Source organism: Bombina bombina, chromosome 4, assembly GCF_027579735.1.
Source record: "Bombina bombina isolate aBomBom1 chromosome 4, aBomBom1.pri, whole genome shotgun sequence".
Lineage (NCBI taxonomy): Eukaryota > Metazoa > Chordata > Amphibia > Anura > Bombinatoridae > Bombina > Bombina bombina.
In genome coordinates, this window is record NC_069502.1 from 1,160,616,589 (window position 1) to 1,160,640,757 (window position 24,169).

The 24,169-nt window shown below is 38.2% G+C and overlaps 1 protein-coding gene across 1 annotated transcript in view; it reads right to left on the reverse strand.

Annotated features, from left to right (window-relative positions):
• Nucleotides 1–24,169, reverse strand: part of LIN9 (lin-9 DREAM MuvB core complex component) — a 257,886-nt gene that overhangs the window by 227,574 nt on the left and 6,143 nt on the right. Inside the window, exons 4-7 of the mRNA XM_053712795.1 lie at nt 24,034–24,138; nt 14,431–14,564; nt 12,918–13,043; nt 12,453–12,610 (exon numbers count right to left, since the gene is read on the reverse strand). Of these exons, the coding sequence (XP_053568770.1) occupies nt 12,453–12,610; nt 12,918–13,043; nt 14,431–14,564; nt 24,034–24,138 (523 nt within the window). The remainder of the gene's footprint in view (nt 1–12,452; nt 12,611–12,917; nt 13,044–14,430; nt 14,565–24,033; nt 24,139–24,169) is intronic.

Below are 24,169 nucleotides of genomic sequence, written 5' to 3' on the forward strand. Positions count from 1 at the left end.
CATGATACAGGGGGCTGAGAAATTCACACATACTGGGATTTTGTATTGATCACTTATCTCAGAGCTACTAAAAAGGGTTTGTGAGCAGAGTGGTACCTGCTACTAATAGTATGACACTTCTGTCTTTTAGTGTTGAATCATCTATTATATAAATAAGCTAATGAAAAGGCCTAAAAGGTTTACTCTGTAGCCAACAGTGTATGCAACTGCCAGGGACTCAAGAATCCCAGGTGATGTATCAGCTATGACGCCCTGACTACAAAAGATCAAGAAAGAAGCGCAACTGGTACAAGAGGAAACCTTTAATAAATGCTGGATCTTTTAAAGATAAAGATTGATAGCCAACCATATAGAATATGAGCATGAGAAACTGTAAAAACACTGTCAGCTGGAGAACAAAAGCAGCAAACCCACTAGAGGTGAGAAAAAAACTGTTGTACATTGGTAGATGCAACCAGGTAATTATGTGAATAAATTTATCTTGAAAAAATAAACCAATACACTGAGTCACTGCATGCAGGAAATATAATGCTCAATGCAAACGCATGCATCAGTTAATGAAAAAACAAAAATTTAAGCTTACCTGATAAATTTCTTTCTTTTGCGATGTACCGAATCCACGGATTCATCCTAACTTGTGGGATATTGTCCTTCCTGACAGGAAGTAGCAAAGGGAGCACCACAGCAGAGCTGTCTATATAGCTCCCCCCTTAACTCCACCCCCCAGTCATTCGACTGAAGGCCAAGGAAGAGAAGGAGAAACTATAAGGTGCAGAGGTGACTGAAGTTTACATAAAAAAATACTGACTGTCTTGAATAGACAGGGCGGGCCGTGGACTCGGTACATCGCAAAAGAAAGAAATTTATCAGGTAAGCATACATTTTGTTTTCTTTTGCATGATGTACCGAGTCCACGGATTCATCCTAACTTGTGGGATACCAATACCAAAGCTTTAGGACACGGATGAAGGGAGGGACAAGACAGGAACCTAAAAACGGAAGGCACCACTGCTTGCAAAACCTTTCTCCCAAAAAAAAACTCAGAAGAAGCAAAAGTATCAAATTTGTAAAATTTTGAAAAGGTATGAAGCGAAGACCAAGTCTCAGCCTTGCAAATCTGTTCAACAGAAGCATCATTTTTAAAAGCCCACGTGGAAGCTACCGCTCTAGTAGAATGAGCTGTAATCCTTTCAGGAGCCTGCTGTCCAGCAGTCTCATAAGCCAAACGGATGATGCTTTTCAGCCAAAAAGGAAAGAGAAGTCGCCGTAGCCTTTTGACCCCTACGCTTTCCAGAATATACAACAAACAAACAAAGAAGATGTTTGACGAAAATCTTTAGTTGCCTGCAAATAAAATTTCAAAGCACGAACTACGTCCAAGTTGTGCAACAGACGTTCCTTCTTACAAGAAGGATTAGGACACAGAGAAGGAACAACAATTTCTTGATTGATATTCCTGTTAGTAGCAACCTTAAGTAGGAACCCAGGCTTGGTACACAAAACCACCTTATCAGCATGGAACACCAGATAAGGCGAGTCACATTGTAATGCAGATAGTTCAGAAACTCTTCGAGCTGAAGAGATAGCAACTAGGAACAAAACTTTCCAAGATAAAAGCTTAATATCTATGGAATGCATGGGTTCAAACGGAACCCCTTGAAGAACTCTAAGAACTAAATTAAAACTCCATGGCGGAGCAATAGGTTTAAACACAGGCTTAATTCTAACTAAAGCCTTACAAAAAGCCCGAACGTCTGGAACATCTGCCAGACACTTGTGCAACAAAATAGACAGAGCAGATATCTGTCCCCTTTAGGGAACTAGCTGATAATCCTTTCCCCAATCCCTCTTGGAGAAAAGACAAAATCCTAGGAATCCTGATTTTACTCCAGGAAAAGCCTTTGGATTCGCACCAAAAAAGATATTTACGCCATATCTTATGATAAATTTTCCTGGTAACAGGCTTTCGAGCCTGAATCAAGGTATTTATGACCGACTCAGAGAAACCCCTATTTGATAGAATCAAGCGTTCAATCTCCAAGCAGTCAGTTGCAGAGAAATTAGATTTGGATGCTTGAATGGACCTTGAATCAGAAGGTCCTGTCTCAATGGCAGAGACCATGGTGGAAGGGATGACATATCCACCAGGTCTGCATACCAAGTCCTGCGTGGCCACGCAGGCGCTATCAAAATCACTGATGCTCTCTCCTGTTTGATTCTGGCAATCAGACGTGGAAGGAGAGGGAAAGGTGGAAACACATGAGCCAGGTTGAACGACCAGGGTACTACTAGAGCATCTATCAGTACAGCCTGAGGATCCCTTGACCTGGAGCCGTAACAAGGAAGTTTGGCATTCTGACGAGACGCCATCAGATCCAACTCTGGTGTGCCCCATAGCCGCACCAGCTGAGCAAACACCTCCGGATGGAGTTCCCAATCCCCCGGATGAAAAGTCTGACGACTTAGAAAATCTGCCTCCCAGTTCTCTACACCTGGGATATAGATCGCTGACAGATGGCAAGAGTGAGCCTCTGCCCATTGGATTATCCTTGAGACCTCTATCATCGCTAAGGAACTCTTTGTTCCGCCCTGATGATTGATATAAGCCACAGTCGTGATGTTGTCCGACTGAAACCTGATGAATCTGGTCGTAGCCAGCTGAGGTAATGCCTGGAGAGCATTGAATATCGCTCTTAATTCCAGAATATTTATCTGTAGGAGAGCATCCTCCCGAGTCCACAAACCCTGAGCTTTCAGGGAATTCCAGACTGCACCCCAGCCCAGAAGACTGGCGTCTGTCGTCACTATAACCCATTCTGGCCTGCGGAAACACATTCCCTGGGACAAAGGATCCTGTGACAACCACCAAAGAAGAGAGTCTCTGGTCTCTTGATCCAGATTTATCTGAGGAGATAAATCCGCATAATGCCCATTCCACTGATTGAGCATGCATAGTTGCAGTGGTCTGAGATGCAAGCGAGCAAACGGAACTATGTCCATTGCCGCTACCATTAGTCCGATTACCTCCATACACTGAGCCACTGACGGCCGAGGAATGGAATGAAGAGCTCGGCAGGTGGACAAAATTTTTGATTTCCTGACCTCCGTCAGAAATATTTTCATGTCCACCGAGTCTATCAGAGTCCCTAGAAATGAAACTCTTGTGAGGGGGGAAAGAAAACTCTTTTTTACGTTCACTTTCCACCCGTGAGACCTTAGAAAGGCGAACACTAAGTCCGTGTGAGACTTGGCTAGTTGGAAGGACGACGCTTGAATTAGAATGTCGTCTAGATAAGGCGCCACTGGTATGCCCAGTTACCTTAGAACCGCCAGAAGGGACCCTAGCACCTTCGTGAAGATTTGCTGCGCCGTGGCCAACCCGAAAGGAAGAGCCACAAACTGATAATGCTTGTCCAGAAAGGCGAACCTTAGGAACTGGTGATCTTTGTGGATAGGAATGTGTAGATACGCATCCTTTAAGTCCACGGTGGTCATATATTGACCCTCCTGGATCAATGGTAAGATAGTCCGAATGGTCTCCATCTTGATAGATGGAACTCTTAGGAATTGGTTTAGGATCTTGAGATCCAGAATTGGTTTGAAGGTTCCCTCCTTTTTGGGAACTATAAACAGATTGGAGTAGAACCCCTGCCCCTGTTATGCTTTTGGAACTGGGCAGATCACTCCCATTGTAAAGAGGTCTTCTATACAGCGTAAGAACGCCTCTCTTTTTGTAGGGTTTACAGACAATTGAGACAGATGGAACCTCCCCCTTGGAGGGGAATCCTTGAAATCTAGAAGGTATCCCTGGGTTACAATTTCTACTGCCCAGGAATCCTGAACGTCTCTTGCCCAGGCCTGAGCAAAGAGAGAGAGTCTGCCCCCTACTAGATCCGGTCCCGGATCGGGGGTTACCCCTTCATGCTGACTTAGTGGCAGCAACAGGCTTTTTGGCCTGTTTACTCTTGTTCCAAGCCTGATTAGGTCTCCAGGTTGGCTTGGATTGAGCAAAGTTCCCCTCTTGCTTTGCAGCAGGGCAAGAGGTAGAGGGACCACTCTTGAAGTTTCGAAAGGAATGAAAATTATTTTGTTTGATCCTAGTCTTATTTGACTTATAGTGAGGGAGGGTATGACCCTTCCCTCCAGTAATGTCTGAAATGATCTCTTTCAATGCAGGCCCGAATAGGGTCTTACCTTTGAAAGGGATCAACAAAAGCTTAGATTTAGATGACATCAGCTGACCAGGACTTAAGCCATAACGCTCTATGCGCTAAAATGGCAAAACCTGAATTCTTAGCCGCTAATTTAGCAAGATGAAAAGCGGCGTCTGTAGTAAAAGATTTAGCCAACTTAAGAGCCTTAATTCTGTCCAAAATATCATCTAGTGGGGTCTCCATCTGAAGAGCCTCTTCTAGAGCCTCAAACCAAAAGGCAGCTGCAGTGGTTACCGGAACAATGCATGCTATAGGTTGGAGAAGAAAACCTTGATGAACAAAAATTTTCTTTAGCAGACCCTCTAATTTTTTATCCAAAGGATCAATGAAAGCACAACTGTCTTCAATAGGTATAGTTGTACGCTTAGCCAGGGTAGAAATAGCTCCCTCCACCTTAGGGACCATCTGCCATGAGTCCTTTATGGTGTCAGAAATGGGAAACATTTTCTTAAAAAAACAGGAGGGGGAGAGAACGGAATACCTGGTTTATCCCACTCCTTAGTAACAATGTCCAAAATCCTCTTAGGGACTGGAAACACATCAATGTAAACAGGAACCTCTAAATATTTGTCCATTTTACACAATTTCTCTGGAACTACAATAGGGTCACAATCATCCAGAGTAGCTAAAACCTCCCTAAGCAATAAGCGGAGGAGCTCTAGCTTAAATTTAAATGCCGTCATATCTGAATCTGTCTGAGGGAATAATCAGAAATCTCTCCCTTAGACATCAAATCCCTCATCCCTACTTCAGAACCGTGCGAGGGAATAATGGATACAGCTACTAAAGCGTCAGAAGGCTCAGCATTTGTTCTTAACCCAGAGCTACTGTGCTTCCCTTGCAAACCAGGCAGCTTAGATAAAACCTCAGTGAGGGTAGTATTCATAACTGAAGCCATATCTTGCAAGGTGAAAGAATTAGACGCACTAGAAGTACTTGGCGTTGCTTGTGCTGGCGTTACCGGTTGTGACACTTGGGGAGAACTAGATGGCAAAACCTGATTTCCTTCTGTCTGAGAATCATCTGATGCCAAACTTTTATAAGTCAAAATATGCTGTTTGTAATTTATAGACATATCAGTACAAGTGGGACACATTCTAAGAGGGGGTTCCACAATGGCTTCTAAACAAATTGAACAATGACTTTCCTCAGTGTCAGACATGTTTAACAGACTAGTAATAAAGCAAACAAGCTTGGAAAACACTTTATTTAAAGGGCCACTGTAAGTAAATATTTGCCTGTTACCAACTAACTACCCCAAATACGCTTTTTATCAATAGCATTTTATTAACATATCTCTACCGTATATCAGAAATCTTGTCTGCAAATTTGTTTTCCAAACCCACTCCGTGGGTATCCTTTGCTCTGTACCAATCCGTTTACAATACCTAGGTTTCAAAATGGCGCTTTAAACACAAAGTTATTGGTTTAAGTATAACTTTTAGAACGTTATGAAACTTCGTTTTGGAGAAAATATAGGTCAGTAGGTTTTAATTAATGTTTATTAACTTTAATATGTTAGTTGTTTAGCTTAAAAATTATAACAGAAAGTAATCCTTTAATGAAAAAAACACAATTTGCAAAAACAGTACTGTGCCTTTAAGAGGAAAAAAAGGCATACACAAACTGCAAAACAGGTTAAAATTGCTTCAGTTTTTCTGAAATTTTAACAGTGTATTAACAGTGTAATAGACAGCTCTGCTGTGGTGCTCTTTTTGCTACTTCCTGTCAGGAAGGACAATATCCCACAAGTTAGGATGAATCCGTGGACTCGGTACATCATGCAAAAGAAATTATTCTTGGCCTCACAACAGAAAACAACAAATAAAACTAGTTCCACACACACACACATATATATATATATATATATATATATATATATATATATATATATATATATATATATATATATATATATATATGTGTGTGTGTGTGTGTGTGTGTGTGGAACTAGTTTTATTTGTTGTTTTCTGTTGTGAGGCCAAGAATAATTTCTTTTGCATGATGTACCGAGTCCACAGATTCATCCTAACTTGTGGGAGATTGAGTGCAATCCATGGTTCATTGTTTTTATTTATATATATATATATATATAACAATTCTTGTGTTTTTATATAAAAACACAAGAATAACGCACACAGAATTTGTTCCAGAGAATAAAGTAGCTAACAAAACTGTCATATCCGATAGTCAAATTCCTTGTGACAGTAAACTGTGTCCCACAGCAGAGCCTGGAGAGCAATGGGTAAAACTGTCCATGTTGACAGAAAAAGAATGGTCTGTGGCTAGAAGAGGTAAAAATCTAATACCACCTGAAAAAGTCGAGGCTTTGGGTTTCTATCCATTTAAATATATGGGGAAACAATACTTTGCTGGTGAGTGCTGCTAGGGTGAGCCAAAATAAGTAGGTTTGTTCGGTAGAGAAAACATAATTTATGTAAGAACTTACCTGATAAATTCATTTATTTCATATTGGCAAGAGTCCATGAGCTAATGACGAATGGGAGATACAATCCTACCAGGAGGGGCAACGTTTCCCAAACCTAAAAATGCCTATAAATATACCCCTCACCACACCCACAGTTTAACAAATAGCCAAGTAGTGGGGTGATAGAAAAAGGAGTAAAAAGCATCAAAAAAGGAACTGGAAATATAATTGTGCTTTATACAAAAAAACATAACCACCATAAAAAGGGTGGGTCCCATGGACTCTTGCCAATATGAAAGAAATTAATTTATCAGGCAAGTTCTTACATAAATCATGGTTTTCTTTCATGTAATTGGCAAAAGTCCATGAGCTAGTGACGTATGGGATAGTAATACCCAAGATGTGGAACTCCAACAGAAGAGTCACTAGAGAGGGAGGGATAAATAAAAACAGCCATTTTCCTGGTAAGTTTCTATCAGATCTATTTCTGGAAGACCCCACATCTGAACAGTCTGAAAAAACATCTGGATGGAGTGACCACTCCCCCAGATGTAAAGTCTGACGGCTGAGATAATCCGCTTCCCAATTGTCTACACCTAGGATATGTACCGCAGAAATAAGACAAGAGCTGGATTCCGCCCAAGCAAGTATCCAAGATACTTCTTTCATAGCTAGGGGATTGCGTGTCCCACCCTGATGATTGACATATGCCACAGTTGTGACATTGTCTGTCTGAATACAAATGAATGGTTCTCTCTTCAATAGAGGTCAAACCTGAAGAGCCCTGAAAATAGCACGGAGTTCTAAAATATTGATTGGCAACCTTGCCTCTTGAGATTTCCAAACCCCTTGTGCTGTCAGAGAACCCAAGACAGCTCCCCAAACTGAAAGACTTGCATCTGTTGTGATTACAGTCCATGTTGGATGAACAAAGGAGGCTCCTTGAACTATACGATGGTGGTCTAACCACCAAGTCAGAGAGAGTCGAACATTGGGATTTAAGGATATTAATTGTGATATCTTTGTATAATCCCTGCACCATTGGTTCAGCATACAAAGCTGGAGAGGTCTCATATGAAAACGAGCAAAGGGGATTGCGTCCGATGCTGCAGATCATGAGACCTAAAACTTCCATGCACAAAGCCACTGAAGGGAATGACTGAGACTGAAGGTTCCGACAAGCTGGAACCAATTTTATTTGTCTCTTGTCTGTTAGAGACAGAGTCATGAACACTGAATCTATCTGGAAACCTAAAAAGGTGACCCTTGTCTGAGGAATCAAGTAACTTTTTGGTAAATTGATCCTCCAACCATGTCTTTGAAGAAACAACACTAGTCGATTTGTGTGAGATTCTGCAGAATGTAAAGACTGAGTCAGTACCAAGATATCGTCCAAATAAGGAAACACTGCAATACCCTGTTCTCTGATTACAGAAAGCAAGGCAGTAAGAACCTTTTAAAAAATTCTTGGAGCTGTCGCACCAAATGGAAGAGCTTGTCTAGAAAAAAGAATCTCAGAAACCGATACTGATCTGGATGAATCGTAATGTGAAGATATGCATCCTGTAAGTCTATCGTGGACATATAATGACCTTGCTGAACAAAAGGCAGAATAGTCCTTATAGTCAGCATTTTGAAAGTTGGCACTCTTACAAAACGGTTCAAAATTTTCAGATCCAGAACTAGACTGAATTAATTTTCTTTCTTTGGGACAATGAATAGATTTGAATAAAACACCAGACCCTGTTCCTGAAACGGAACTGGTATAATTACCCCTGAAAGCACTAGATCTGAAACACACTTCAGAAAAGCCCGAGCCTTTACTGAATTTGCTGGAACGCATGAGAGAAAAAAAAAACTTCTCACAGGAGGTCTTATTCTGAATCCTATTCGATACACTTGAGAGAGAATGCTCTGAATCCAATGATTTTGGACAGAATCTTCCCAAATGTTCTGGAAAATTTTTAATCTGCCCCCCACCTGCTGAACTGGAATGAGCGCCGCACAATCATGCAGACTTGGGGGCTGGCTTTGGTTCCTTAAAAGGCTTGGATTTATTCCAACATGAAGAAGGCTTCCAATTGGAACCAGATTCCTTGGGGGAAGGATTTGGTTTCTGTTCCCTTATTCTGTTGAAAAGAATGAAAATGATTTGAAGCTTTAGATCTTTTATCCTGAGGTAAAAAAACTCCCTTCCCCCCAGTGACAGTTGAAATAATGGAATCCAACTGAGAACCAAATAAATTGTTACCTTGGAAAGAAAGAGATAGTAATCTAGACTTAGATACCATGTCAGCATTCCAATATTTGAGCCACAAAGCTCTTCTAGCTAAAATATCTAAAGACATAGACATCAATTTTGATTATATAAAAAATAGCATCACAGATAAAATGATTAGCATGTTAAAGCAAGTGAACAATGCTAGAAACATCAGAATTTGTTTCCTGTTGCGCTAAGTTTTCCAACCAGAAGGTTGATGCAGCTGCAAAATCAGCTATAGAAATTGCAGGCCTGAGAAGATAGCCAGAAAATAAATAAGCTTTCCTTAGATAAGATTCAAGTTTCCTATCTAAAAGGATCCTTAAAGGAAGTACTATCTTCCATAGGAATAGTAGTACGTTTGGCAAGAGTAGAAATAGCCCCATCAACTTTGGGGATTTTTCCCCAAAACTCCAATCTGGCTGCTGGCAAAGGATACAACTTTTTAAACTTAGGAGGAATAAAAGCCAGGCCTATTCCATTCATTTGAAATTGTATAAGGAATAGCATCAGAAACTGAAAAAACCTCTGGAGTAACCACAGGAGGTTTATAAACAGAATTTAAACGTTTACTAGTTTTAATATCAAGAGGACTAGTTTCCTCAATATCCAAAGTAATTAACACTTCTTTCAACAAGGAACGAATATACTCCATCTTAAAGAGATAAGTAGATTTGTCAGTGTCAATATCTGAGGTAGGATCTTCTAAATCAGATCCTCATCAGAGGAGGATAATTCAGTATGTTTTCGGTCATTTGAAAATTCATCATCTTTATGAGAAGTATTAAAAGACCTTTTACATTTATTAGAAGGCGGAATGGCAGACAAAGCCTTCTAAATCGCATAAGCAATAAAATCTTTTATATTCACAGGGATATCATTAGATGTTGAAGGAACAACAGGCATTGTACTAGTACTGATGAATACATTCTCTGCATGTAAAAGCTTATCACGACAACTGATACTGTTAGGATATGTTAGCCTTACCAACGCCATCTTGTTTTAGTTGCCATTTTGTCTTAGGCATCCATCTTGTCTAAGAAAGGTTTATTATAACAGCTTATTAGGTAGTGAGAAAGATGTAGATGTTATGAATATTTGTATAGCTAGAAAAGCCTCCTGAATGTTCCTGGCGATGCGCCTAGAAGCCCGTTATCTCTAAGATGCCAACACGGCCTTGCTTTGGGCTGGGCTATGGGCCCAGATGTACTTTTATTATGGTTATAGAAATAATTCTTCTCAAAACTCCATTTTACCCAATTATAATAATGAGTTTATTTCTTTCCTGAGAAACACTGTGTAAAATGATGTAGTCATGAACGCGTCACTGTGTTAACCATCTATGCTGTAACCACTGCCTATAAAATGTATTGCTCATCTTCTAATAAACAGAACAGATGTTAGACTGATTGCTGCGTGGTCTGATTCCTGTTTTCTGGGATATCCAGTCATCAAGTAACCCATTCATTTCCAGGTGACAGTATAGGAACTAGGCCAAGTGCTGACTGACACACCACCCCCCCTGAAAATAACACCTAACAGATACATACTATAGCTGGAGATATAATCTTCGCTAACTTACAACAGATACACTTATCTTTGGTAGAACTTATCAGGCAGCAGGAATCCAACAGGATCAGATTGAGACAACTTGCAAATGTAAGAGAAAAAACAACATATAAAGCAAAATTATCAATTTCCTTATATGGCAGCTTCAGGAATGTGAAAAAAATGCAAACAGCCTAGCCCTCTGAGCATAGAAAAAGGCAAGAGGCATATAGGAAGTGGGGTTTAAATAATAAAATTATTTGGCGGCAAGTATGACGCGCAACGCAATACGAAATTTTATAGCACTTACAACATCCGGAAATGACGCAACTCGCGTCATAGCAGACGCAACCTTGTGAAAGGAAACCTGGCATCAACTAAGACGGCGGAAATGGCGAATTTGCGTCACCGAACGTAACTTCGCGCCAAAAAAATTATCGCGCCAAGAATGACGCAATAAATATCAGCATTTTGCAGCCTCGCGAGCCTAAATTTTGCCAGCGAAAATTAATGAAAACAGTCAATTTTGAAGAAAAGACTATACCCCAGGTAAGAAAAAATAACTTCCTAAATATGTTTTCCCAATTTTGAAACTTATAGTCTGCAAAGGGAAATATACATAAACCTGACTCATGGCAAATATAAGTACAATACATATATTTAAAACTTTACATTAATACATAAAGTGTCAAACCATAGCTGAGAGTGTCTTTAAGAAATAAAAACATACTTACTGAAAGACACCCATCCACATATAGCAGATAGCCAAACCAGTACTGAAACAGTTATCGGTAGAGGTAATGGAATATGAGAGTATATCGTCGATCTGAAAAGGGAGGTAGGAGAAGAATCTCTACGACAGATAACAGAGAACCTATGAAAAGATTTCCCGCAAGGAAAACCATAGAATTCAATAGGTGATACTCCCTTCACGTCCCTCTGACATTCACTGTACTCTGAGAGGAATCAGGCTTCAAAATGCTGAGAAGCACATATCACAGAAGAAAATTAAGCACAAACTTCACCACCTCCATAGGAGGCAAAGTTTGTAAAACTGAATTGTGGGTGTGGTGAGGGGTGTATTTATAAGCATTTTGAGGTTTGGGAAACTTTCACCCTCCTGGTAGTATTGTATATCCCATACGTCACTAGCTCATGGACTCTTGCCAATTACATAAAGGAAATAGAATTAATATCATCTTTCTAACTGCCACAAATGATAGCCTGTCTTAAACAACATTTTGATGTTTTTTTTTAAATAAAAATTAAAAAAATAAAGGCAAAATCAGCAGAAACTGTTCCAAATACAAGATGACAAATTCTTAAATTTTTAAAGGGAAAGTCTACTCTAAAATTGTGGTTGTTTAAAAAGATAGACAATAACTTTATTACCTATTCCCAAGTTCTGTATAACCAACAGTTATCTTAACCCCTTCCACCATTAGGATGTTCCATGTGGTCCTAACTGCGCTGGGCTTTAGCGCCGTTAAAACGGCATTGAACGTCCTAGCTATTTGGCTGTCCTGAAACAATAGCCGCTTCCTATATGGGATCACGGGCTGGGTGGCGTACCTAGCATAATAGGCACTCCTCCCTGACTCAATCCCATCATTTATTTAAATTTTTACTCATTTGTTTACATCAGGAGTTAATATAGTTTTTACCTTTGTGAATATCTTGTATCTAAAGCCTCTGCAGACTGCCACCGTATCCCAGGGCTGTTTACGACTTGCATTTTAGCCAATCAGTGCAATCTAATTTGTAATTTGACAGTAGTGACAGTAATGATCTACATGGTACACATTAACTAGCTCTGTCTTGCTGTGAAAAGCTTATAAAATGAACTGAGATAAAGGCGGCCTGCAGGGGCTTAAAAACAGATATATAGATGTTATAAAGTATATTAATATATGTTATCTATCTTTTTAAACAATAACATTTTTGGAGTAGACTGTCCCTTTAAGTTTAAATACTATTATAACAACATCCTTAAATATATTACCTGTAACTTTTGTTCCTATAACCAAGGACAGTGGGATTTCCTCTGGAAGTTCCTTGAACTGGGAAACATCAGCTACTTTCCTCTGCTGTAGAAGCCTAATTTTTTTCCTCTTGTTATCCAAAGCAGTTCTCTCTTCTTCAAAAAATGATGCAGAACACCTAAGAGATATTAAAAAAAAAAGTTGTCATGTATGAGACGTATGTATGTATGCATGTATTGAGTACCTGTAAAGCGCGGCTAATCACCCGTAAGGGTCTCAAGGCGCTGCTCATTTTATCGACCTTGGAAGGATGAAAGGCTGAGTGGACCTCGCCAGGGATCAAACCTGCAACCCTTGGGTTGCTAGAGCTCAGCCACAGCTATCTGTCCGACCATTCTAAAGCCCCACAGAAATGAAAACCTATGCATGTGAGATGTACTGGCTAGATTTAAGGGGCCACAAATATAGAATAATGGTTGTCTTACCTACGTGGCTTTCCCATAAGCCGTCTGATTTTCCCCCACTCAACTCTGGTCAGCTTTCTTGTTTTAAGATTTGGAAAAGATTCTCTCAAGCAAACACAGAAATCATTATCCCCTTCAAATAGAGGTCTGTGGGAACAAAATACACAATAGAAATAATTAGAAAATAACAGAGGCCGCAATAGTATAAACAAGAATATGTACTGATCATAATGAAATAATTATAAATTTGCTTTTCTGGTCAGAATCCTGCTACAGATGACATGTAAGGATAGAGGTGATGACATCACTGGCAGCCCATACTTTCTTCTAAAGCAGGTAAAGAAGTCTCATTTTTAACAGAACGAAACACACAGTTTATATCACGAATAGTGCACTACTGAAAGTGTTCGCTGCAGGATTTTTCTACTGTCTCAGCTAGGATAGTGCCATTCATGCTGGGAAACAATAGTCATTTAATTAAGGGCTCAACAAATGCTGAAAGCAAGTGTGTAATTATAGTTAAAGAATAGACTCTAGTGCCCATTACAATGTCCTTCAGAACTGTTATGTTGTCAGTGTCAAAGCAGATCCTCTCACCCTTTGCGGCATGCACTGGAATTGGAGCCGGTCACTTCTGTCTAGTATTCACCGATTTCATGAGCACATTAACCTTTAGACAACATTTGCTACTTATACTCTATTAAGCTGTTAAAAATACAAATCTATATTTTTTTTTTGTTTACTATGCAAAATTTTGAAAAAATTCTATCAGAGACGCCAAAAAAGAAGGGGGCAGCCGAATTTGTTTTTCAATTTTTTAATCTCACAGAGTAACAATGCCTAAGATGTAAGGAACACTACTTTTAAGATAAAATCTAATCTTTAATGAACAGTAACAGAGAAGATTAATGTTGACATTTTTTTTTTTTTTTTTTAAATATTACATTTAATTCGACCCAGTCGTGTAAAAACCTTTAAAAGATAATCATGGCTACCAGCACTCTTTAGACACACAATTATACAATTATATGTAATAGAAAACAAAATTACCAGAAAAATATTCTTTACTATAGGTACAAAACACTTTATCCAAACTGCTTGGGACAGGGGGGGGGGGGGAAGAGAAGGTTTGAATTTTGGAATATTTGTATTTGCATCTGAAAAATCTGACAGCTTGGAGAGGGGATGGGATCAAGTGTAAATAACAATAACTTATGTCATTTAGGCAATATTTACATATCATAATAGAGCTGATAACCTAAAGCTAGCTTTATATAATTTTAATACTTTTGTATACACCATCAGAAAGATAGTACTATAATCAGAAAGGTAATAGTTGTTCTAAATAAATATAGATTATCGTTTGCATTTCAGAACATGAAAACCAATCCAAAGATAGAGGCAACGAAGATTGTAACTTACTGGCAGGGAAAAATGGTAATAAAAAAAAAAATAATGAAAAAATTTGGATTTCGGAATTCTAGATTTGGGGATTTGTACCTGAGTGAACCAGAAAACATTTGTTGGTACTTACTTGTCTATATTTGAATAAAACCACTCATATATACACCATTTATGTGCTTTGGGAAGTTTCAATAAATTCCGTAACCTGTAGCCAATTTTCTGAGCTGATTTCTTAACTGGAGTAGTCATAGTAGCTGTAAATTTCTACATAGAGAGAGAGAGACATTACTATTTTTAACATAAACATTCCTTCAATGTACAAACAAAAGATCAACAAAGCATTATTAGTGCTCAGAATGAAAATGATTTACATAATTCATAATGGTTTAGCAGAGAGAACACAAAAACATCACACAGTCCTGCAACTAAAGATCTTATTATAGCCTTTCAAAAAAACTTAATGGATTTATGGCACTAAATTGAAATCACTTACTAGGAATAAACTGCAGTTATTAATTACTTTATTGTACAATGACCAAATATTTTTCACAGTGTGACGGTTTGTACTGCTCGATTGCCTGTCTATCTACATTATCCAAAATAACAACAATGTGCACTTTGTCCCTTACTCAGAGAAATACATTTATGTGATCCTTCGTACACAAGTGATATTTTCTATAGCATAAAATACTGAGCGTTACCTTGTTTGTTTATCTTTTTTTTTTATAAATAGTCTGTGAGGAAGAGATCTGAACACATACTGCATTTTTCATAATATTAAAATAATTTCAGCAAAACTTCCAAGATACATTATAGATAACGTGGGATTTTTGGAGGTCGCACCTAGTACAACTTAATTCACTGCCATTTTAAACAACCTTCCAATTTACTTATATCACCAAATATGCTTCATTTTCTTAGCATCCTTTGATGAAGGAGTAGCAATGCACTACTGGGATCTAGCTAAACACTTCAAGTGAGACAATCACAAGAGGTATATATGTGCAGCCACCATTTAGCAGCTAGCTCCCAGTAGTGGTATGTTGCTAATAAGGCTACCTGGGTATGTTTTTCAACAAAGGATATCAAAAGACAAAGCAAATTAGATAATATAAGTAAATGGGGAAGCTGTTTAACACTGCATGATCTTTCTGAATTATGAAAGAAATATTTTGGGTTTCATGTCCCTTTAAAAGCAACCTTTATTTATTGTTAGCAAATGTTCATCTGTTGGTTTACACACTGCATGTCCAGAGTACAAGTAGTAGGCAGGCACTGCAACAAGGGTTTCTTATGAAATAAAAAGTATCCTTTATTGAAAAAACAAGGTTAAAAAGATTTTAAACCAGCTACAAACGCTGGATGACACGCTCAAAAAGACAATGGCAGGAGTGTATGAGAGACACTATTTGCTGTCTGACTAGTTTTGCGTCCCTCTTGGACGCTTATTCATAGACTAATTTGTGATGGGAGGAAGGCTGCTTAAGAAGGGAAACTTTAAATTCAATTTGCTGTTTGCTAAGAATGGTTTAATTAGCCACAGCCATTTATTTGTTAACCCTTAGTAAGAAGACCTTTCTCTTGATACATCACAAAATACAAAGTTAAAAACAAAGTTAATGAACCTCAGTGAATTTTAAATTAACAATTATATACATTGATGTTAATATGAAACATGATTACATGATATTAATAGAGGAAGCAAAATCCAAAACATGAGCTTGGACAGAAATGGAAAATATAGAAAAAAAATGAAAAAAATAAATAAATAAAAAAAATGAAATAAATGAAAAGATGACATAATAATAATAATTAGAAAATAAATATACAAGTAAATTAGAAAATAAAAAATGAACAAAGATTACAAAAAAATGAAAAAAGAAAACATAAGGAAAAAATTAATTAACTAACCAGCAGGCTAGAAAAATGTCTTTGGAAAACCATTAACCCTATCTAGACCACAATTAAAGACATTAAGTGAAAATGATAGACCATGTACAAAAAAGCAAATATATGCTGGCATATATATAGTACAGAAAACAGAGAGGGATAAACTAAGAGAATGGAATCAATTCTCAATAAAATAATTGATGTCACATTCACGGTTCATCCCTAATGGTGACCGAGTTTTAAGTTTCAACATCCAGAACAGTTCCTTTTTCTCTAAGATTTTAAATTTGTTGCCCCCTCTAATGGATGTAGTAGCAATATCTATGATGTTAATACTCATGTTGGCTATATTCGTCATGTGGTAACCATTGAAATGATTGGCCACTGCTGAGTCCTTATTGTAATTTTTAACATCTCTGGTGTGTTCATTGAATCTTTTGCGAGCCTCTCTGGAAGTTTGACCTGTATATTGTAATTGACATAGGTTGCAAGTGATAAGATAAACCACAAAAGTGGTGCAACAGTTGGCATAAAGCTCCATAGTATATTCATTTCCTGTGCTGTGACTATGAAACTTGTCACCTTCATTGATATGTGTACACATTAAGCAGTTGCGTCTTCCACATTTGTAGTTGCCCCTATGTTGCAACCAATTTTGTTTGCTTACATCAGTTTTCATGACCAAACTTGGTGATATGGCTTGACCTAGGGTTTTACATTTTTTGGGAACATATTTAATATTCTTTATATGTGGTTTAAGTGTGTCATCCCCTAAGAGGACATGGGAGTGTTTTTTCATGATTTTAACAATTTCATTATACTGTTTTGAATAGGCCGTGGTGAACACTACTGCATCTTTAAAGTTAGATTTCTCTTTCTTACTCAAATCAGATTTTTATAAGCACTATTGTGAGTACTTATACTTTTTCGACACTTTTCAAGGGAGTTGATGTTATAACCCCTACACACTAATCTGTCTTTTAATTCCAGGGATTGAGACTCATATATTGCATCAGATTTAGTGTTTCTACGGATCCTTATAAATTGTCCCCTAGGTATTGCCCTAATAACATGTGTGGGGTGCTGTGAGGTGGCATGTAAGATTGTATTACCAGCTGTCTCTTTGCGATATGTGCTGGTAACAATTGTATTATTAGTGATTTGAAGTGTCAAATCTAAATAGTTGACCTTATTGTTGTTAAATATCCCAATAAATTTAAGATTAAATGCATTTCCATTTATATATTCAATAAATGTGTTAAAATCTATCTCATTAAGGGGCTTTTTTACAATGACCAATAGGTCATCGATATAGCATACATATACAGGGAGTGCAGAATTATTAGGCAAGTTGTATTTTTGAGGATTAATTTTATTATTGAACAACAACCATGTTCTCAATGAATCCAAAAAACTCATTAATATCAAAGCTGAATAGTTTTGGAAATAGTTTTTAGTTATAGCTATTTTAGGGGGATATCTGTGTGTGCAGGTGACTATTACTGTGCATAATTATTAGGCAACTTAACAAAAAACAAATATATACCCATTTCAATTATTTATTTTTACCAGTGAAACCAATATAACATCTCAACATTCACAAATATACATTTCTGACATTCAAAAACAAAACAAAAGCAAATCAGTGACCAATATAGCCACCTTTCTTTGCAAGGACACTCAAAAGCCTGCCATCCATGGATTCTGTCAGTGTTTTGATCTGTTCACCATCAACATTGCGTGCAGCAGCAACCACAGCCTCCCAGACACTGTTCAGAGAGGTGTACTGTTTTCCCTCCTTGTAAATCTCACATTTGATGATGGACCACAGGTTCTCAATGGGGTTCAGATCAGGTGAACAAGGAGAACATGTCATTAGATTTTCTTCTTTTATACCCTTTCTTGCCAGCCACGCTGTGGAGTACTTGGACGCGTGTGATGGAGCATTGTCCTGCATGAAAATCATGTTTTTCTTGAAGGATGCAGAATTCTTCCTGTACCACTGCTTGAAGAAGGTGTCTTCCAGAAACTGGCAGTAGGACTGGGAGTTGAGCTTGACTCCATCCTCAACCCGAAAAGGCCCCACAAGCTCATCTTTGATGATACCAGCCCAAACCAGTACTCCACCTCCACCTTGCTGGCGTCTGAGTCAGACTGGAGCTCTCTGCCCTTTACCAATCCAGCCACGGGCCCATCCATCTGGCCCATCAAGACTCACTCTCATTTCATCAGTCCATAAAACCTTAGAAAAATCAGTCTTGAGATATTTCTTGGCCCAGTCTTGACGTTTCAGCTTGTGTGTCTTGTTCAGTGGTGGTCGTCTTTCAGCCTTTCTTACCTTGACCATGTGCACACCTTGTGCTTTTGGGCACTCCAGTGATGCTGCAGCTCTGAAATATGGCCCAACTGGTGGCAAGTGGCATCTTGGCAACTGCACGCTTGACTTTTCTCAGTTCATGGGCAGTTATTTTGCGCCTTGGTTTTTCCACACGCTTCTTGCGACCATGTTGACTATTTTGAATGAAACGCTTGATTGTTCGATGATCACGCTTCAGAAGCTTTGCAATTTTAAGAGTGCTGCATCCCTCTGCAAGATATCTCACTATTTTTTACTTTTCTGAGCCTGTCAAGTCCTTCTTTTGACCCATTTTGCCAAAGGAAAGGAAGTTGCCTAATAATTATGCACACCTGATATAGGGTGTTGATGTCATTAGACCACACCCCTTCTCATTACAGAGAATCACATCACCTAATATGCTTAATTGGTAGTAGGCTTTCGAGCCTATACAGCTTGGAGTAAGACAACATGCATAAAGAGGATGATGTGGTCAAAATACTCATTTGCCTAATAATTCTGCACTCCCTGTATAAGGATATTTTCTAACCAAGGGTTATGTATACAATAGATATGTGACAACTCCCACCATGAGACATACAAATTTGCAAATGTGGGGGCAAATTTTCCCCCATGGCAGTGCCACATATCTGATTGTAGAATACCCAGTCAAACCAAAAATAATTGTGAGATAAAAGGAATTGCAGTACATCTCCTACATATTGAATGGTTAAATCTGTTAAATCCATTTCTCAATTTAGAAAAAATTGCACAGCCTGTACCCCTAATTCTTGAGGGATACAGGTATAAAGAGAGCATACATCAATAACTGCCCATGTATAGTCTTCCTTCCATTGCACAGTGTCCAGTATATCAATGAGCTGGGCACTGTCCCTCAGATAGGATAGCTGTTTTTTGGCTATAGGTTGTAGAACCTCATCCAACCATGCCCCCAATGGCTCAAATAAGGACCCCACCCCGGAGACAATGGGTCTGTCTGGAGGGGAGAGGGGGTCCTTGTGAACCTTGGGGACATGGTAAAAAATTGGAGTAAGAGGGTGATCTGGAATTAAATTCGAAAAATCCCCTTCTTTGAAGATACCCAAAGTGATTCCTTCCTTAACTAAATTTTCCAATTTCTTCTTGTAAGAGAAGATGGGATTTCCTGGAAGGTGTTTATACACTTCAGTATCATTCAATTGTTTATAAGCCTCAATGAAATAAGCCTCTTTGTCTTGAATGACAATGCTGCCTCCCTTGTCCGCATTTTTAATGACAATGTTAGAATTGTCTTGTAGCGATTTTAATGCTCTCTTTTCTCTATAAGACAGATTATTGGAGGCAGCATTGTCATTTTTCTTCATTTCCAATTCAAAAATGTCATCCTGAACCATTTTATGATATGCATTGATGATGGCACCTCTATATTGTTTAGGATAAAAGTCAGACTTTGTCCTCTTTGGGCGCACCAATTTATTAGATGAAATGTGCTCATTGTCACCACTGTAAAGATCAGTAAGGGTGACAAGAGCTTGGGCGTCTTCAAAGGGCAAAGTGGGACCCTCCGCTGCACATGTTGTACTATTCACATTAGAGATATTAGTTTCTACATTGATATCTTGAGAATTTGTTAATGCAAAATATCTTTTAAGGGACAATTTTCGTATAAATTTATTAATATCCAAAAGAGTATTGAAACAGGAGAAATCGCCCGAGGGAGCAAAACCCAATCCTTTAGTTAATATTTGCAATTCCTCCTCTTTCAAAACATATCTGGACAAATTAATAACACTAATGTTTTGATTTTCGGCATTGGTACATGGTACTAGATTCTCAGCATTATCTATATGAGAAGTCATTGTCCTTTCTTTGAATTCTTGTTTTTCCCTTTTGGTTCTCCATCTCCTTCGTTTTCTCTTTTTTGGGTAATCCCTGATCGTGTCTTCAGTCGGGTCGATGGTTCCGGATTTCGTATTCCTTCCAACTCCACTGCCTCCTGTAAAAAATCACAAGAAGAAGAAGGGGAAATAGAGGGAGAAACAGAAGAAGAAATAGAAGAAGAAAGTATAGAAGAACAGTTTGAAGAATAAGAGGTGCCTGAAAAACAGGCTTCGGAATCAGTAGTTTCTTCTTCAGGAGGATTGAATGCCACTTTTCTCCTTTTCTTTTCCATTTTTTTCAGAATGGACTGGTTGTTGTTTCAAATTGTTGATTTTATTTCTTCTATTTTTATTTTTATTGGCTCGTTGTTGTCTGCGTAATGTGGCCCAATTATATACTCTTTGCTGTTCGTAATCTTCTTTATCCCTCTGGAACTTGGCTCCTTTTCTTTCCGCCTGTTCCTTATCATGTTTAGCAATTAGTTCTATCATCTTTTTATTTAGCTGACTGAACTCATTGAATGTTTGATAAGGTACTAGCTCATCTTTTTGAGTAATGATGGCTGCTCCTATTTTATTACGTTTTTTTTTTTTCACTCTGATTAAAATATCTAACAGTGTGAACGAGTATTTATTTAGGGCCTCATTCCAATCCTCCATATCTTCTGGATCGTCAAATTGAAAGGAGGGGTATTTCTTTATACGCAAGCCTCTTGGTATTCTGTTATTTTCAACATATTTTTTGAAAGCTATAACATCCCACATAAGTCTAAGGTCAGTAATGAGTGATTGCTCCAAAGTTCTAAATAATTTCTTAATTTCAATATGCTCTGTATGTAGATCCTCTATCGAAAAAATGGTGTCAAAATATTCCTGTCTAGTGTTTATATCGAAAAAATCCTCATGTTTAGAAGTTGCTCCCATGTGTGTAATGTTTGTAATAGGAGGTTCATTAGTGTCAGAATCAACTCCTGCCATTGAGTGTGATTATCAATGTGTGTGTCTCTTTAAGCGTGTGCTGCACTGTGTGCAGTATAAAAGAAAAACACCTCTTACGTTTTACTAAGGTGAGTCAGAAAAGCCGTCATGTTAAATCAGATTGTGATACGCTGCAGGGTATAAACAGCTAAAAGTTCATATGTCACTTTTCCTTTTGTTGGATTTATATTTGAAAATACTGCTCTATGACCGATATTAGTACAGTCCTTACCAAAAAATCCCCTTCTTTACAAGAACAACAATTCTCAATAAGGCATGTTGTAAATCCGTATTGGTATTAACAGTTATGGCAATATCAATTATGACAATACAATGTAACGCTGTATTTAACGCTGTGAGGCGTGCGGCGTGACTGGCAACAGCCGTGGAACCGGCTAAGAGACCGGAAATGACACCGGTCTAACTAACTGATTTCAAGTTCAGCCCACCTGGAAAACGGAGTGCCGTAGCAGTGGCGAAACCAAGCCACAAATCCAAATCCAGAGTACAAGTAGTAGGCAGGCACTGCAACGAGGGTTTCTTATAAAATAAAAAGTATCCTTTATTGAAAAAACAAGGTTAAAAAGATTTTAACCAGCTACAAACGCTGGATGACACGCTCAAAAAGACAATGGCAGGAGTGTATGAGAGACACTATTTGCTGTCTGACTAGTTTCGCGTCCGTCTTGGACGTTTATTCATAGACTAATTTGTGATGGGAGGAAGGCTGCCAAGAGGGACGCGAAACTAGTCAGACAGCAAATAGTGTCTCTCATACACTCCTGCCATTGTCTTTTTGAGCGTGTCATCCAGCGTTTGTAGCTGGTTTAAAATCTTTTTAACCTTGTTTTTTCAATAAAGGATACTTTTTATTTTATAAGAAACCCTCGTTGCAGTGCCTGCCTACTACTTGTACTCTGGATTTGGATTTGTGGCTTGGTTTCGCCACTGCTACGGCACTCCGTTTTCCAGGTGGGCTGAACTTGAAATCAGTTAGACTGGTGTCATTTCCGGTCTGTTAGCCGGTTCCACGGCTGTTGCCAGTCACGCCGCACGCCTCACAGCATCAACTCTCTTACACACTGCATGGTTTACCCATCCAAGTCAAACTAGGCAGTTCAGTCAATCACATGCTGTAGTTCTTTGCTCCTGTACAGTCTCTGATTGCCTGTCTCGCCAGTTACGGTTTATGATTTAAAGGCACAGCTCCCCCTATACACCCCAAGTTTACTGTCTTTTTAAAGAAAAAAAATCTAAATTAAACGTCATAATTTTATACCTGAGGCACTTATAATAAGTATATTGCATTCTTTGTATTTGTAGTCTTTATTCACATATAATTATAGTATATTTTGCAATGAAAGTTCCTCAATATATGACCTAAGGCAGATGCTCTATAGCCAAGCACACAGCTGCCCTCCAGTAACTACCAGCTCTGCCAGATGAAATGGAGTAAAAAAATAAAAAATAAACTTAAAAGGCACAGCAAAACATGAACTTAAAAAGCACAGTCTAGTCAAAATTAAACTTTCATGATATAGATAGGCAGGGGTGGAAAAATACCACTACAGTTTACTAGTCAGGAGTTAAAAGCTACTAGCCCACTCAATGTTAAAGATAGGAAAAAGTCAAATTTCTATGTCGTCCGCTGCAATTTCTAAGTCGTCCGGGACTACTGAACCACTGGAAATTTCAAGCTCTGTAGATATGGAATGCAATTTTTAACAACTTTTATCATCAAATTTGCTTTGTTCTCTTGATATTCTTTGTTGAAAGCTAAACCTAAGTAGACTCATATGCAAATTTCTAAGCCCTTGAAGGTCACCTCTTATCTTAGTGCATTGACAGTTTTTAACAGCTAGACAACGCTAGTTCATGTGTCCATATAGATAACATTGTGCTCACTCCCGTAGTTATTTATGAGTCAGCACAGATTGTCTAAAATACATGTCTGTCAAAAGAACTGAAATAAGGGGGCAGTCAGCAGAGGCTTAGATACAAGGTAATCACAGAGGTAAAAAGTATATTAATATAACTGTGTTGGTTATGAAAACCTGGGGAATGGGTAATAAAAAGGGATTATCTGTCTTTTTAAACTATAACAATTCTAGAGTGGATTGTCCCTTTAAGTAATGCAAGCAGATTCAGGCACCTTGTAAGTTATTAGTTGTCCCACATTTCTCAGAACTTGAAATGCACCCTGCACACTTATCAAGGCTAAACCTTCTACATATCTTTCCCTAATTTAATTTTACTGATAACAGCTGCACAACAAAGAATTTCAAATTAAATTTATCACCGTGACTAGCCTTGTTGTCTGCAGACTAAAGCCCAGATTGGTTCCTCCAAATAAGGCAAAATGGTGGGTGAAGTTTGGCTATTGAAAAACAATTGCAGTAGAAAGGATGTTAAATTATTTTAAAAATATTTAGCCTTGGCTGATATTTTATTCTATAGCAACCGAACAAAAAGTCTTCTGATTACAAGGTATTTACTGTCCCTTTAAATGACATGAAAAGGGGATAAAATGGATAATAAACGGTATATTGCAATGTTTCTTCTTTAATACACATAATTAAACAAATTACATTACAATCTCAAAGTATTATAGTACCTTTATATATTAAAAACCGCACATGATGATATCTACCTGGGGTGCAATAGTCGTTTTAGGATTTCTTTTGGGCGATCGTGTATTTAATTGGCGTTCCTCTTCATCACAGAAGAGGCGGCTTCGTTTTGAATTCCTGAAGGTCTGGAAAATTGGAAGAAAATAGCATTTGTCA